The sequence below is a fragment of the Tupaia chinensis genome, unplaced genomic scaffold (genome assembly GCF_000334495.1).
Source record: "Tupaia chinensis unplaced genomic scaffold, TupChi_1.0 Scaffold000214_1, whole genome shotgun sequence".
Classification (NCBI taxonomy): Eukaryota; Metazoa; Chordata; class Mammalia; order Scandentia; family Tupaiidae; genus Tupaia; species Tupaia belangeri.
This window is the reverse complement of record NW_006159689.1, coordinates 889,886-903,624: the sequence shown is the minus strand read 5'-3', so window position 1 is coordinate 903,624 and position 13,739 is coordinate 889,886. Positions and strand designations below refer to the sequence as shown.

At 53.9% G+C, this 13,739-nt stretch overlaps 1 protein-coding gene across 1 annotated transcript; it reads left to right on the top strand.

The window, feature by feature from the left end:
• Positions 1-12,469: 12,469 nt before the first annotated feature.
• LOC102482475 (olfactory receptor 10) lies at positions 12,470-13,402 on the top strand. The gene has a single exon (XM_006147493.1). It carries the CDS (start codon positions 12,470-12,472, stop codon positions 13,400-13,402), a length of 933 nt encoding a protein of 310 aa, XP_006147555.1.
• Positions 13,403-13,739: the final 337 nt, after the last annotated feature.

Here is a 13,739-nt window from a genome sequence, read left to right as displayed (position 1 = left end):
CGTCCCTCTCCCCGGCGGCCTGGCCTCCGCTGCCCGCACGCGCCCCAGGCCCCAGAGGAGCGCGCGCGTGTCCGAGTACGCGGGTGCGAGGCCCAGGAGGTCTCCCGGCAAACGCTCGGTGCGGTCCGCTCGGGGTCGGGGGTCCCCGGAGCTCACAGACCTCGGGGTGGGTGGAGATCGCGGGCGCAGAAGCCCGGCCTGGCGGGTGGCCAGCGCAGGGTTAGTCCCGCTCCGCTCCTTCCCGTCCGGTCTTCTCTTCCTCCTTTAGCGTCTGCTCTCCAAGGACAGGGGACACCATATGCGGCTCTGGGTAGAGCGACGTCCAGCGTGGGCCCCCCTGTCCAGGCCTGTAGGCCCTTCTGCAGTCTGGGCATTGGAGGGCTCTCCCCACTTCCCGCTCCTGGGCCAGGGAGAATAGGGTGGTGCAGGGTGGTGCGGACCCAGCAGGGACCAGCCCTCACCACCTGCTCCTGGAGCTTCTGCTCTCATCTGCCTTTTTTTTTTTTTTTTTTAAGTTTTTGTGCCAGGGCAACGGTGCTCACGAGAGAGAGAGAGAGAGAGAAAGAGAGAGAGAGAGGGAAAACAGAGAGACACAGAGAGAGGGAGACAGAGACACACACACACACACACACACACACACACACACATACACACCATCCTCCGGGGGGGATGGCCACGGCGCAGTCTCTTCTCCATTCTCCTCCTGGAGTTTGGGCACCCATGCATCCAGTGTATTTTTAAGCGACCTGGTCCAGGACTTGAACCCATGTTGTCAGCCAGTGGGATCCAGCCCCTGTTACACTTCCAGGTTGCACTCCTCGTGTTTACCGTGACAGAGCGGAAGGTGCCAGGGCCCAGGGAGCTCACTCTAGTGTCTCTCCTTGCCCAACTCCAGCCAGGCTCCCCTCCCTGCTCTGCCCAGGCCCAACCTTGCCCAGAACAGCCTGAACGGATGCGGGCCTGGCTTCCGGCTTGTGGCTTGTGGTCCCTGAGGTGCGCGCAGAGTGGAGCTCCAGCCAGCCCAGCCGTCTGCAGGAGTGCCTGCAGGTTTCAGCCCACACCTGAGGCCAGCTGTCTCCCACCTCTGACCACCGAGGTCACTGCTCAGGGACAAGCCTGGGTGACTTCTCACTCCCCATTTCCTCCTTTTCTCTTGGAAATGCACTCACTCATTTGGCGCTTGACTTTTTTCTGGTACAATATTTACTGCGTATTGAAGTCTGCCCCAGCCGGTGGATAGTGCAATGGTTAAGGCAGTGCCATGGGCTAGACCCCATGGGCCTGGGGCCCCACAGAGCTGGAAATCCCCCTCAGGCCCACTCCCCTTCCCCCTTCAGAACCCCCCTTCCCCCAGAAACCTTAGGGGATCAACCGGAATCACCGCACATTTGCTGAAAAACAAACAATTTAAAAATTTATTTGAAAAGAGAAAACCCCTTCTGTTTCTTGGCTGTACTGTGTTCTCTTCCCCCAAGTCCTGCTCAGCTGTCTTCGCCCATCTTGTTTGAAGTGGACTTTCCGTTTCTTTTTTTACAGGAGGATAACAACATTCATAGTAGCGAGAGGAGAGGCGAGAGGCTTCCCTGGGCTCCAGGCCTGACCCGCGAGGTGTGCCCTGACACGTGAGTATCTCAGTGGGAGTAGAGCTGAGAAGGGGGTTCAAACTCAAGGCAAAACAATAAAAATTTATTAAAATTAACAAACCATTGTTTGAGAAAAAGTAAAAGAGAAGGGAAAAAATTGCCCATGGGGAATGAAAGAGCCATGAAACATGCTGAGAAGGGAGGCCCCGTTTGGTCAGGGTCACCCTGATGGGTCCGGGCCTGGCTGTAGCTGTGCACCTTTCATTGGGGAGAACCGGCAAGGCCCTGTGAAAGTGCCGGACTGTCTCCCCCCCTTTCCCTCTCTCCCTCCCTTTCCCTCTCTCCCTCCTCTCCTTCATAAAGGAAAGGAAAAACCAACGCAAAAATATTAAAAAGACTTATATTATGAATATGTTATACTTGGAAATCTGGACAAAAGGAAAACATTTTAGAAAATAAAATGTACCCAAACTCAAGAAAAATAAAAAAGGTTGAAGATCATACTAGGCACGTGTGTTTCTTTTTTTCTTTTTTTGTAGTTTTATTTATTTTTTAAAGGATTATTTATTTAATACTTATTATTTTAAAATTTGCTTTAGGGCATGCACACTCATCAGAGAGAGAGGGAGAGAGAGGGCGAGTGAGCCATCACCCCAGGGAGGGTGGCCACATGTACAGGTGCCTGGTGTGCTGGGTCTGGGACTTGCACCTGGTAGGCCCTCAGCTGTGCACCTCCCCACTGCTCCACCTGCTGGGTCTGGGACTTGCACCTGGTAGGCCCTCAGCTGTGCACCTCCCCACTGCTCCACCTGCTGGGTCTGGGACTTGCACCTGGTAGGCCCTCAGCTGTGCACCTCCCCACTGCTCCGCCTGCTGGGTCTGGGACTTGCACCTGGTAGGCCCTCAGCTGTGCACCTCCCCCTGCTCCGCCTGCTGGCCCCATGGAGTCCATATGTAAGCTCTGTGGGCCCTGCGTCTCAGTGGGACTGCTCAACTACTCCAGTCACTTGTTAGCCGTAGAAAATGAGTGGCACACGCTATGTACAGATGCTGCGACTTAAATCTCATATAATCTCACTGGCCACAGTATCATTCTGCCCCCTTTTTAAAATCTTTACATTCACTTAAATGCAGAATCCAGGAACCAGCAGGTGGCGTGGCTGTTAAGGTACTGAACTCCCACATGGTTGACTGCGATTCAAATCCTGGATCTGGTGCCTTGGAAATCATGCCAGGCGCATGTGTGCGCATGCCCAAAATCCCAAGAGGAGGATGGAGGAGAGGGGATTGTGATGTGACACGGCCCTTGGGGAGTGATTTCTCGCTTTCCCTCTCTGTCTTTCTCTCTCTCTAGTGAGCACATACACCCTAAGGCAAAAAACCTAAAAACAGTAGAATCCATTTCTAGCTTTGGGCTGTGCAAAAACAGGTGATAGGGCCGTGGAGAAGGCATGCCACAGCATTTAGAAGAGGGGAAGCAGTTTAACTGGTTTCCGTCTTTGTTTTCAGTGCTTGCAATATGCCAGCATGAGATTCCTTCTAAACAATGGATCTTGGGGACAGCAGGTGGCGTGGTGGTTAAGGCACTGGACTCTGGCATGGCCAAGTACTGTTTGAGCCCTGAACCTGGTGGCTTGCTTCTCACTTTCCCTCTATGGTAAAATTAAAAAAAAAAAAAAAAAGAAAGAAAGAAAAGAGAAATAACAATGATGAATAAAATGAAATAAAATAATTCTTAAAGCAAACAAATAAAAATGGGTTTGTTCTTTTCTGGGGAATTAGCTTGCGGAGTTCCAGCAGCAGTCCCAGGATGCCTTGTCTTAGAAAACTGTGGAACTCAGCATCGTCTCAGCCACACACACACGCACGTGAGCCTGCGTACACACTAACACACGCATGCACACGTACCTTTCGGCACATGGCGCCTCTGGTTCATGGCCGAGGCTGTGCACATTGTGTACTAACACCTACCTGAGCTCACCGCTTTGTACCCTTGGCGATGTGAAGGCTCCATTCCCTCGTACCCTCGTCAACATGTGCTTTTTCCTGTTGTTCGTTTGTTTCATTCCAGCCATTTCTAGTGGGGGCAAAGTGGTATCTCATTGTGGTTTTGATTTACATTTTCCTAATGACTAACCATATTAAGAATTTTTTCTTGTGGACCAGCAAGTGGCGTGGTGGTTAAGGTGCTGGACACTCCCACATGGCTGACCGTGGTTCGAGTCTTGGATCTGGAGGCTTGCTTTCCCACTTTCCCTCTGCGCGCTCTCTCTCTCTCTCTGGTTAAATTAAAATAAAAGAATGAATAAATAAAATTGAATAAATAATTCTTTAAAAAAGAGTTTTTTCTTTTAGGGAGATTTTTGCTATAGGGCACCTGTGCACACCAGAGAGACAGAAAGCGAAAAATCACCCCTCAGGGGGTGATGGCCATGACACATGACCTTCTTCTCTAGTCTCCTCTTGGGATTCTGGGTATGTATGTACATGTGCCTGATGTGCATTTGAAACTGCAGGATCCAGGACTCAAACTACGGTTGACCATGTGGGAGTCATCCAGCAATGTAACCATTATGCTATCTGCTGGTCTCAAGACTCTTTTTTTTATTATTTTTAAAATTTTGCTATAGGGTACATGCACTCACCAGAGAGAGAAAGAGAGAGGGAAAGTGAGAAAAGCAAGCCACTAGGTCTGGGACTCGAACCACTGTTGGCCATGTGAGAATCCAGCGCCTTAACCAGCACACCACCTGCTGATCCCATATTACACTTCTTTTATGTGTTTGCCATTTGTATATCCTTCTTGGTGAAATGTATATTCAAATATTTTGCCCATTTTTGTTTATTGTTTGCCATTTGTATATCCTTTTTGGTGAAATGTATATTCAAATATTTTGCCCATTTTTGTTATTGTTTTCTTTTTGTTGAGTTGCAAGAGTTCTTTTTTTTAAGAATTATTTTACTTTATTCATTGTCATTATTTTTATTTATTTTTTTGAAGTTGACCAGAGAGAGAGAAGGAAAGTAAGAAAGCAAGCTGCTAGGTCCAGGACTTGAACTGCAGTCAGCTATGTGGGAGTCCAGCCACCTTAACCACCAAGCCACCTGCCGGCCCCTGTAAGAATTTTTTATGTATTCTAGACACTAGGCATATATGACATATATGATGTGCTAATATTTTTTCCCATCCTGTGAGTTGCTCTTTCACTTTCTGTACAGTCCCCTTTGATACCAAGTTTTTATATTTTATGAAGTCCGTATTATCTATTTTTTCTTATATTGCTTGTGATTTTGATGTCATAACTAAAAACTAATTGCCAGATCTGAGGTCATGAAGGTTGATACCTATGTTTACTTTTAAGAATTTATGGTTTGGGGCCAGAAGGTGGCATGATGGTTGAGGTGCTGGACTCCCACATGGCCAACCATGGTTCAAGTCCCAGACCTGGTGACGTGCTTTCTCACTCTCCCTTTCTCTGTCTCTCTGGTCAGTTTGAAGGAAAATAATAAACAAATACAATTAAGTAATTATTTTTAAAAAGAATTTATGGCTTTAGGTTTTAATTTAAGTTAACTTTATTCATGCTAAGTTAATTGTATATGGTGTGAAGTAGAATTCAACTTCATTCTTTAACATGTGAATAGCGAGTTGTCCCAGAATTGTGGGAGGCTGTGCACCAGCAAATATTGCTGGTTTCTCAGAGAGCAAACAATCACACAATGACAAAGGCCATGATTGACTCCCCTTCAAAACCTCACCTTCAAAACCATACTCTGATTGGCCACTTCCCATAGCAAATCGGTGAACTTGGAATCCCTCAGATTTGCATATCTGGCACCTCATGATTGGTCCACAAAAGCAGCCAATCATAACCCACCTTCTACAACCCTTCATTAGCATATAGGACAACCAATCACTGCCCACCAGCATGTATATAACCACGATCTCTGGCTCACAATCGCCAGATGACCCGGAAGACCCTAAAGAATTGTGACACTGCGTTGTCCCCGGATAACCCTGAAGAGTTGTAACACTGCGTCGTTCGTCCTTTCTCTCACTCCTTCCCTCAGGAAACCTGTTCAACTGTCCCCCAGGTCGGGACACAGAATCTTTTGCTAATTCTCATTGAATAGACTTGTTAAAAATCAATTGGCCGGGACAAGCAGATGGCATAATGGCTATGTCACTGGACTCCCATGTAGTCAACCATGGTTCAAGTCTCAGACCCAGTGGCTTAAATTCATGCCAGGTGCGTGTGCATGCGTGCCCAAGATCCCGAGAGAAGAATGGAGAAGGGATTGCGGTGTGGCCATCCCTCTTGGGGAGGGATTTCTCGCTCTGTCTCTCTGTCTCTCTCTGTCTTTCTGGCGAACGCACGCACCCTATAGCAAAAACCTCCCCTACCAAGAAAAAAAAAAGTACAGATGTAAAGGCCCTATGAGACAACGTAAGTAATTTCTCATTCTAGCTTTGTTTTGGTGTTTATCCAAACTATGTATTATTTGTGTACATTCAGCCAAGAATCACTTCTATAAAGATTACGCCTCTTACTGCTACTAAATCTGAACAGAACCAGAATGACCCTGCAAACTATCACAGCCGAGGGACCCATGTTCTCTTGTTCATGCTATTTCCTCCTCTCAGTCTCCGGCAGCGCCTAGCATGTAACTCTTCCTTCCATTTGAATAAATAATGTGACGGTGCCTATTTAAATATTCCTATGCACTAAGTGAAACATTGCTTCACCTACAAACTGCTACATTTAGAGGAAGCATGACAAAACAGGCTTTGGTGCCTCACGCTCCTCATCCCCTGGGCACCCCCCGCCCTCTCCAGGGCCCATCTCTCTGCACTAATTGGTCACCTTGGGCCGCTTTCCCCTGGGAAGTCTCTGTAAACAAGCAAAGGTTGCTGGGGGGTGGCATGTGGGGCCATCACTTCTCAGAGCTCCCTGGGCACCAGGTAGAAAAGCTCCCTGTGTGCTAAGCTAAGTCTTTGGGCCAGGTTGGAAAATTCCCAACACCTGGGGCTCGGTCTCCTGGGCCTTTGGGCTCAGTGACTTGGAAACCTGGGAGCTCTCCTACATCACCCTGGGCTCAGGCTGGACCTCTTTCCAACGACTTGCAGATAATGTCTCACCCCTGCCCCTGCAGGAGGGAGCAGTGGGAGAAGAGGAGGAGGACCTGACCCAGGCTCTGGTCGGAGCCCTGTGGGCTGAAACAGGGCGGGGAGCAGCAGAGGGCGCGCAGGAGGCCTGAGTGGTTTCTCCGAATCCCGGTTCGTCTCTGGTCCTAACCTGCGCTGTGGCAGGGGACTTCACACGGTCTAGGCTTGGCCAGCAGCCTGGGCATGGAGACGCAGGTTCTAACCCCGGCCTGGCTCACCCCACGGCTCCGTCTGTACCACAGGAGAGCTGTGTCTGGGGCAGCCTGGCCCTGCCTCTCTCCTCTCCCCAAGAACTGTCCTCTCGCCCCAGAGGGCCAGGTGGGCGAGGAGGGCAGGGCGGGGGGTGCTGGATCGTGCAGGCCCACCACCGAGGCGCATGCACCTGGCCCTAGTCTCCGGGTGCCCAGGGTCCGAAGGGCGCAGACTCGCTTGCGGTGAGTGCCCAGCTCGGACCCTGCCTCGGCATAAAAGCAGGTGGTTATGGCTATCGAGGTCCTGGGACAATTTTCGAATTTTATTGTATTAAAAAGACACTGCAGCCCGTGTAGATGCACCTCCTGGCGGGCCCTGGCTCCGTCCCTCCCTCTCGCCACAGTCCCCGTGACAGGTCGGGCATGGGTTTTGCCGAGTGCCGTGGGCTGGCCTGTGCCCCTTGCTGCGCTCAGCAAACACCGGGAGAGGCTGCCACGCATGGGCAGGGGGGGAACAGGGCCGCGGCAGGCAGGCAGAGCCCCGTGGTCGTGGGGCAGCAGTGGTGGGCAGCCAGGTGGCCGGGGTGAGGCCCGACCAGGTGCTCTTGCTGTCTAGGTCCCTCAAGTGCTCTTGCCCTCAGGGTCTGGGAGACTTCGTTTTGCGTTCTAGAAAACGGGGCTTGGGTTTGACAACCTCAGAAACAGTGCGAGTTTAGAATAAGGCCCAGCCACGGGGCGCTCTGCACGGCCGAGCTCAGGGGCGCACTGGGCAGGGCCGCGCCTCCGCACGCTGCCCGAGTCCTCACCCAGCCGTGCAGATGACCTGCGTGGGGGCCAGTGGATGGCCGGCGGTTGCCTCACTGGACTCCCACGTGGCTGATGGGGGCAGGAGTCTCGGACCTGGTGGCGTGTGCTCGAGACCCTGGTTGCCCAAGATGCCAGAGGAAGTGGCCGTCCCCGGGGGAGGGGGGGAGGTTCTCACTTTCCCTCTCAGTATCTCTGTCTCTCTCTCCAGTGAGTGCACGCACCCTCAGGCAAAAAAAAAAAACTCTAAAAAAGAGTGTACCCACTTTTCTGAGTGTGACCGCCCATGATTTTTATAACGTGATGAGAAGAGCAGTATGGCTCCGGTGAGGGCACGCACCGTCAGAAAAAAAAAAAAAACTCTAAAAAAGAGTGTACCCACTTTTCTGAGTGTGACCGCCCATGATTTTTATAACGTGATGAGAAGAGCAGTATGACAGTATCATTCTCCTAAGAGCCAGGAAGACCTGCCCACGCCCCGCCTCTGGAAGTGAAGAGCCGTTTTGAAAACACCCCTTGACTTCATGCCACGTCAGACCTAAGCCCCCGGCAAGGTGCTCTGAGGTGGTTAACTGGAACGAGACTCGTTTAGGAAGCACATCCGCCCTGGTTTTACCCTGTTCCCCAATTTTGCCCACCCCCTGGGGCTTGAACTCCTGTGCTTCCAATTATCTGTTCCCTTCAGCACTGCCGGCTCCCTCGCCTCGTCCTCCCGGGGAGAGCAGGCCTGCCTGCAGGGAGGGGCCTGTGGTGGCGGATCGCAGCCGCTGCCCCAACCCTCCTCCTGTCCCTTTACCCCCCACGTGAAGTAACGGGCTGGAGCGTCCCTTACCACGTGGTCGTGTCTCTACCGGCTGGCATCACGGTGAGGGCCACAGACCCTGAGACGGGCCAGGAAGAAGGGCTGTCAGCACTGCTGGCTACACCTGCCCTTGGCAGCGTTTTAGAAACCTCACAGTGGTCAAAGAAAAGAAGAATGGAATTTTCTCCTCTGCAGGTCTTGTTAATTGCCTTTGAGAGCTCGCATTCCGATTTCTGTACATGCCAAGGAGAGCGTTTGTGACCTGCGGGGGCATGAACTAGCTGGCAGCAGAACGCACGGAAGCTGGCAGACCCTTCCTGGGCTGGCCGACGCTGTCTGAATGGACAAAGTGGTGGAGTCACGTGATGGCGAGGCCCCGGTTCAGGCAGCTGGCACGTGGGGTTCAGTCTCAGATGCCCACAGGCAGTAACAGGTAAGGTGGGTGTGAGGCACAGGTGTGGCAGTGGGCCGGGGTGGGGGGCGGTGGTGAGGACGGGGAGCTGAGGGGGCAGGGGCACAGGTGTGGAGGGGGGCCGGGGTGGACAGGGCGAGGATGGGGAGCTGAGAGGGCAGAGGCACAGGTGTGGAGGGGGGCCGGGGTGGACAGGGCGAGGATGGGGAGCTGAGGGGCATCTGCTTAGACTGCCCCAGTTGGTTAGTGTGCTGGGTGGATGTCAGGGTTGCGACACCAATCACCATTTTAAAATAAGGAACCAGATACTTACTTAAAAACCGCATTTAAAATGTAATACGGGTCTCATGGAATACGGGCACTGCAGGTGCTAGCGGCACACACACGTGGCACTGGCCGTCCGGCAAGGAACGGAGCGAACATGGGTCCGCGCCCTCGCTCCTTCCTGGGCGTCTGAACTGGTCCCGAGCGAGGACTCAGCCTTTCACTTAGAAACTGGGTCTTTCGTCACATCCTGTGTGCTTCTGCCAGCCCTCAGTCAGTCCTGATCAATTCCCGCCTTTCGTGGCTTTAGACTGTCAGTGTAAATTAGTGTAGCACTATTGGATCTACCAGTACGGAAAGCCCCGTCGAATGGATGTAGCCGTTTGTCTTGATGAACAGAGTGATGGAGGAGGGGGGCTCTGATCTGCATCCAGTGGACACCAGCTTCAGGTCCTCACACCTCAGTGTGCTCGGTCCAGGGGGTACGAAGAGGGCAGCCATGGCCGGCCCTGCAGTGCAGAGGTCATGGGAGCCGGGTCCTGCATGGGAGCCGGGTCCTACACGGGAAGGCCCTGCACGGGAGCCGGGTCCTGCTCGGGAAGGCCCTACACGCCACTGTGATGTGACTCCTGGCCCCTGAGGCAGACAAACTTGCCAGCTGTGTGTCACCCTGCAGGATGGAGAAAGGACTGTGGTGGGACCTTGCCCCTTTGGGGAATGCTTTCTGTCTCTGTCTCTGTCTCTGTCTCTGTCTCTGTCTCTGGTGGACATATGGGCCCTCTGGCTATATATATATATATATATATAAAAGAGAGAGAGCAGAAAGGGTGTAGCTTGTACCCGGCAGCAAAGGGCCCAGGTGCAGCGGTGTGGCATGGAGGGAGGCTGGCCTTCCCGAGGACGCCCTGCACAAGTAACACTCCGAGCCCCGGGTAGTGCAGAGCTTCTCCCAGGCTCTGCTCCAGACCTTGAACGGGAAGAGACGTGTGCGAGGTCGCGCTCTTCAACAGCAGGACAGCTGGAGAGGGGCAGGGACCTTGGGGACCTTCCCAGGCGGACAAGGAGCAGCCCTCTGCCTCGCACTCAGCTTCTGTTCTGTGCCCTGCTGGGCGCCGTTGGCTGCAATTCCTCTGGAAAAGAAGTGTCTAAATTCCTGTACCCTCTTCTCACTCGCTGGGGACCGCCACCTTCCTCCGCCTCGGTTCACACAGAGGCGTGGGCAGAATCCGCCGCGGAGCTCTTACTCCGTCCCCCACCACCCTCGACCTGCAGGGACCAGCATCTTCCGTCCCTCTCTTGGCCTCACCTGACTCCGACTTCAAAGTGTGTGTGGAGAAGGCGGCGTGTACAGAATTGATAAGGCGATTATTTTAAATGCTTTCGTAGTTCTTGGCCACTCAGAGTAGGTCTTCCACTTGAAAAGCTGAACGGCTAGGAGGGAGACAGGTGAGGGACTGTGAAGGTTTACTCGGAGCAAGTGGGGGCGCGGGTACCGCACTGTCTGCTCCCAAAGGGCTGCTGGAAAGGTTCAGCTGATGCGTTTGCACCCGGTGTGGGGCGGCCAGGCTGGAGTCCTGCATGGACATTCCCGGCAAGAGGAGGGCTGTGGTTGCCGCTGCTGAGCCGGGAAGGCATGGCTGCTGCAGTGGTTTTAAAATGAAGAAAGAGGGGTTTCTGCATGCCGAGGAGGGCCACGGCAAGGGCTGCAGGACAAGGGCCCAGTAGCAGGGTGCTGGCGGGGGCCGCTGCATCCCCAGGCTGCAGGAGTGGGTCCAGCTGCCCCGGGAGACGCAGCGGCCGAGCTGCAGGCCTGGGAGTGTGTGGGCAGTGAGGGGTCTCTGTAGGACCACACGGTTCCCAGGAGTGAGGTCAGCTCTTCAAACCCCTGCCAGCCCAGAGAGCATGGCCGTCTTCCCCCATGGCAGGGTCCCACAGGAGGGCCCTGGAGCCCCGGCCGCCATGCTGGGGGCAGGACAGGCCCACAACCCCTCCCTCAAGCACAGGGCTCACCTGAAAGGAGCCTCGCTGGGGGAGACTGCGTTTAAACTGGGTACTTAGCTTTTAGTATTAACGAGCTTGGTCTCTCACGTGAGTGAATTTAACATGTCACGAAGATTACAGGCAGTTATGAAGTTCTAATAGGTCGTCGTGAGAATGGGTGTCAGGACCACTGTAATTCCCACATTTGAAAACAGAACAATTGAAGTGGAAAAATCAAGTGAAATTTCCTTGATTAATTCTTTTTTAAAAAGCTGCATTTTAATTTCCACGAAATCTATTTTAAAATGAAAATACCGTTCAAGTAACTGGTTTTTTTTTTTTTCTTTCTTTTTGGCCAGGAAAAGGGGAGATACTGTCTGAGTAGCTTTCTTCCCAAACTGAAGCAAAATATTATTTCTTTTTTTTTTTTTTTTTAGAGGTTTTTGCTATAAGGTACGTGTGCTCGCCAGAAAGACAGAGAGAGACAGAGAGATAGAAAGCGAGAAATCACCCCCGGGGGGATGGCCACGCCACAATCCCTTCTCCTCCATTCTCCTCTTGGGATCTTGGGCACGCACGCACACGCGCCTGCTGTGAGTTTTAAGCCACTGGGTCTGGGACTCGAACCATGGTCAGCTACATGGGAGTCCAGCGACATAGCCATTACGCTAACTGCTGGTCCCCCAAACTGAAGCAAAGTATTAAAGAGACACAGAAATGGAAATGATCTGTTGATGATAACCTGTACGATATCTCTAACTGAATTAAAACACTCCAGTGTTTTCATGCTGGAAAAATTCATTTTGCAAGCTGTAACGATATACAGTGATTGAATGTATAAAAGTGTTTTTTTAGGGATCAGCAATTGGCAAAATGGCTATGTCGCTGGACTCCCATGTAGCTGACCATGGTTCGAGTCCCAGACCCAGTGGCTTAAAACTCACAGCAGGCGCGTGTGCGTGCGTGCCCAAGATCCCAAGAGGAGAATGGAGGAGAAGGGATTGCGGCATGGCCATCTCCCTGGGGGCGAGTTCTCGCTTTCTGTCTCTCTGTCTCTCTGTCTTTCTAGTGAGCACACGTGCCCTATAGCAAAAACCTCCCCAAAAACAAAAACAGAAAGGAAAGACAAGACAGGTGGGAACGAGCCCGGGCAGACCTAGCTCGCACGCAGCGGCCGGGCTTGCCCACGTCGCGTGCTGACTTGCCCTCCCCTTGAAGCCCCCTGCAGCTGGGACGGCCTCTCCCTTGGTGACCCTCGGGCGCGGGATGGAAACCAGCAACGACAGCGCCGGCGGGGACTTCATCCTGGTGGGCTTCTCGGAGCGGCCCGAGCTGGAGCTGGCCCTGTCCCTCTTCGTCCTGATGTTCTACACCGTCACGCTGGCAGGGAACACGGCCATCATCTCGCTGTCCGTCCTGGACACGCGCCTCCACACGCCCATGTACTTCTTCCTCAGGAACCTGTCTGTGCTCGACCTCTGCTTCACGACCAGCATCGTGCCCCAGATGCTGGTGAACGTGTGGGGGCGCAACCTGCGCATCAGCTACGCCGGCTGCATGGCCCAGTGCTGGGTGGCCCTGGCCCTCGGCTCCACCGAGTGCGTGCTCCTGGCTGTGATGGCCGTGGACCGCTACGTGGCAGTGTGCTGGCCGCTGCGCTACGCTGCCGTCATGCACCCCAGGCTGTGCCACCTCCTGGCCACAGCTTCCTGGGCCTCCGGCCTCGCCAACTCCTCCCTCCAGTCCTCCATGGCCATGGTCCTGCCGCGGTGCGGAAACCGGCGGGTGGACCACTTCTTCTGCGAGCTGCTAATCGTCGTCAAGCTGTCCTGCGTGGACACCGGCCCCACGGAGTCCAGGATGCTCGTCGCCCGGCTCATCATCCTGGCCATGCCTGTCTTGGTCATCCTGCTCTCCTACGGCTGCGTGGCCAGGGCGGTGCTGAGGATGCGCTCGGCGGAGGGGCGGAAGAAGGCCTTCGGGACCTGCGCCTCCCACCTGACGGTGGTCTCGCTCTTCTACGGGACCATCATGTTTCTGTACCTGCAGCCCAAGGACAACTACTCCCAGGACCAGAGCAAGGCCCTGGCCGTGCTCTACATGGTCCTCGCGCCCACCCTCAACCCCCTCATCTACACGCTGAGGAACAAGGACATGAAGACGGCGGTGCGGAAGGTGATGGGGAAGGAGCCGGCGTAGGAGCCGGCGTTGGGGCGCGGGGCAGGCGGGCCTCTGCGGGCGGCCCCGGTGTGCGGTGTGCGGGCTCGCCGCTCCCAGGATCTGCACGGTGTCCTGGGACCTTCCAGGCTGGGGACGCACCACAGGGGAACTGAACTACCCTCAGGCACCTGTGGTCCAGGAATTCCTCACTGCAGAGAGGCGGGTCCTGCCTCAGTGAGGGTCGTTTAGTCCTGTGTCACCGGGGGCACAACAGATGGCGGGAACACCGGCCACAGCCTCACTGCACACACCCGGCAGGCTCAGGGCCCTCGCAGCCTCAGCAGCATCGACAGCCAGGCCTGGTGACCACAGAGCG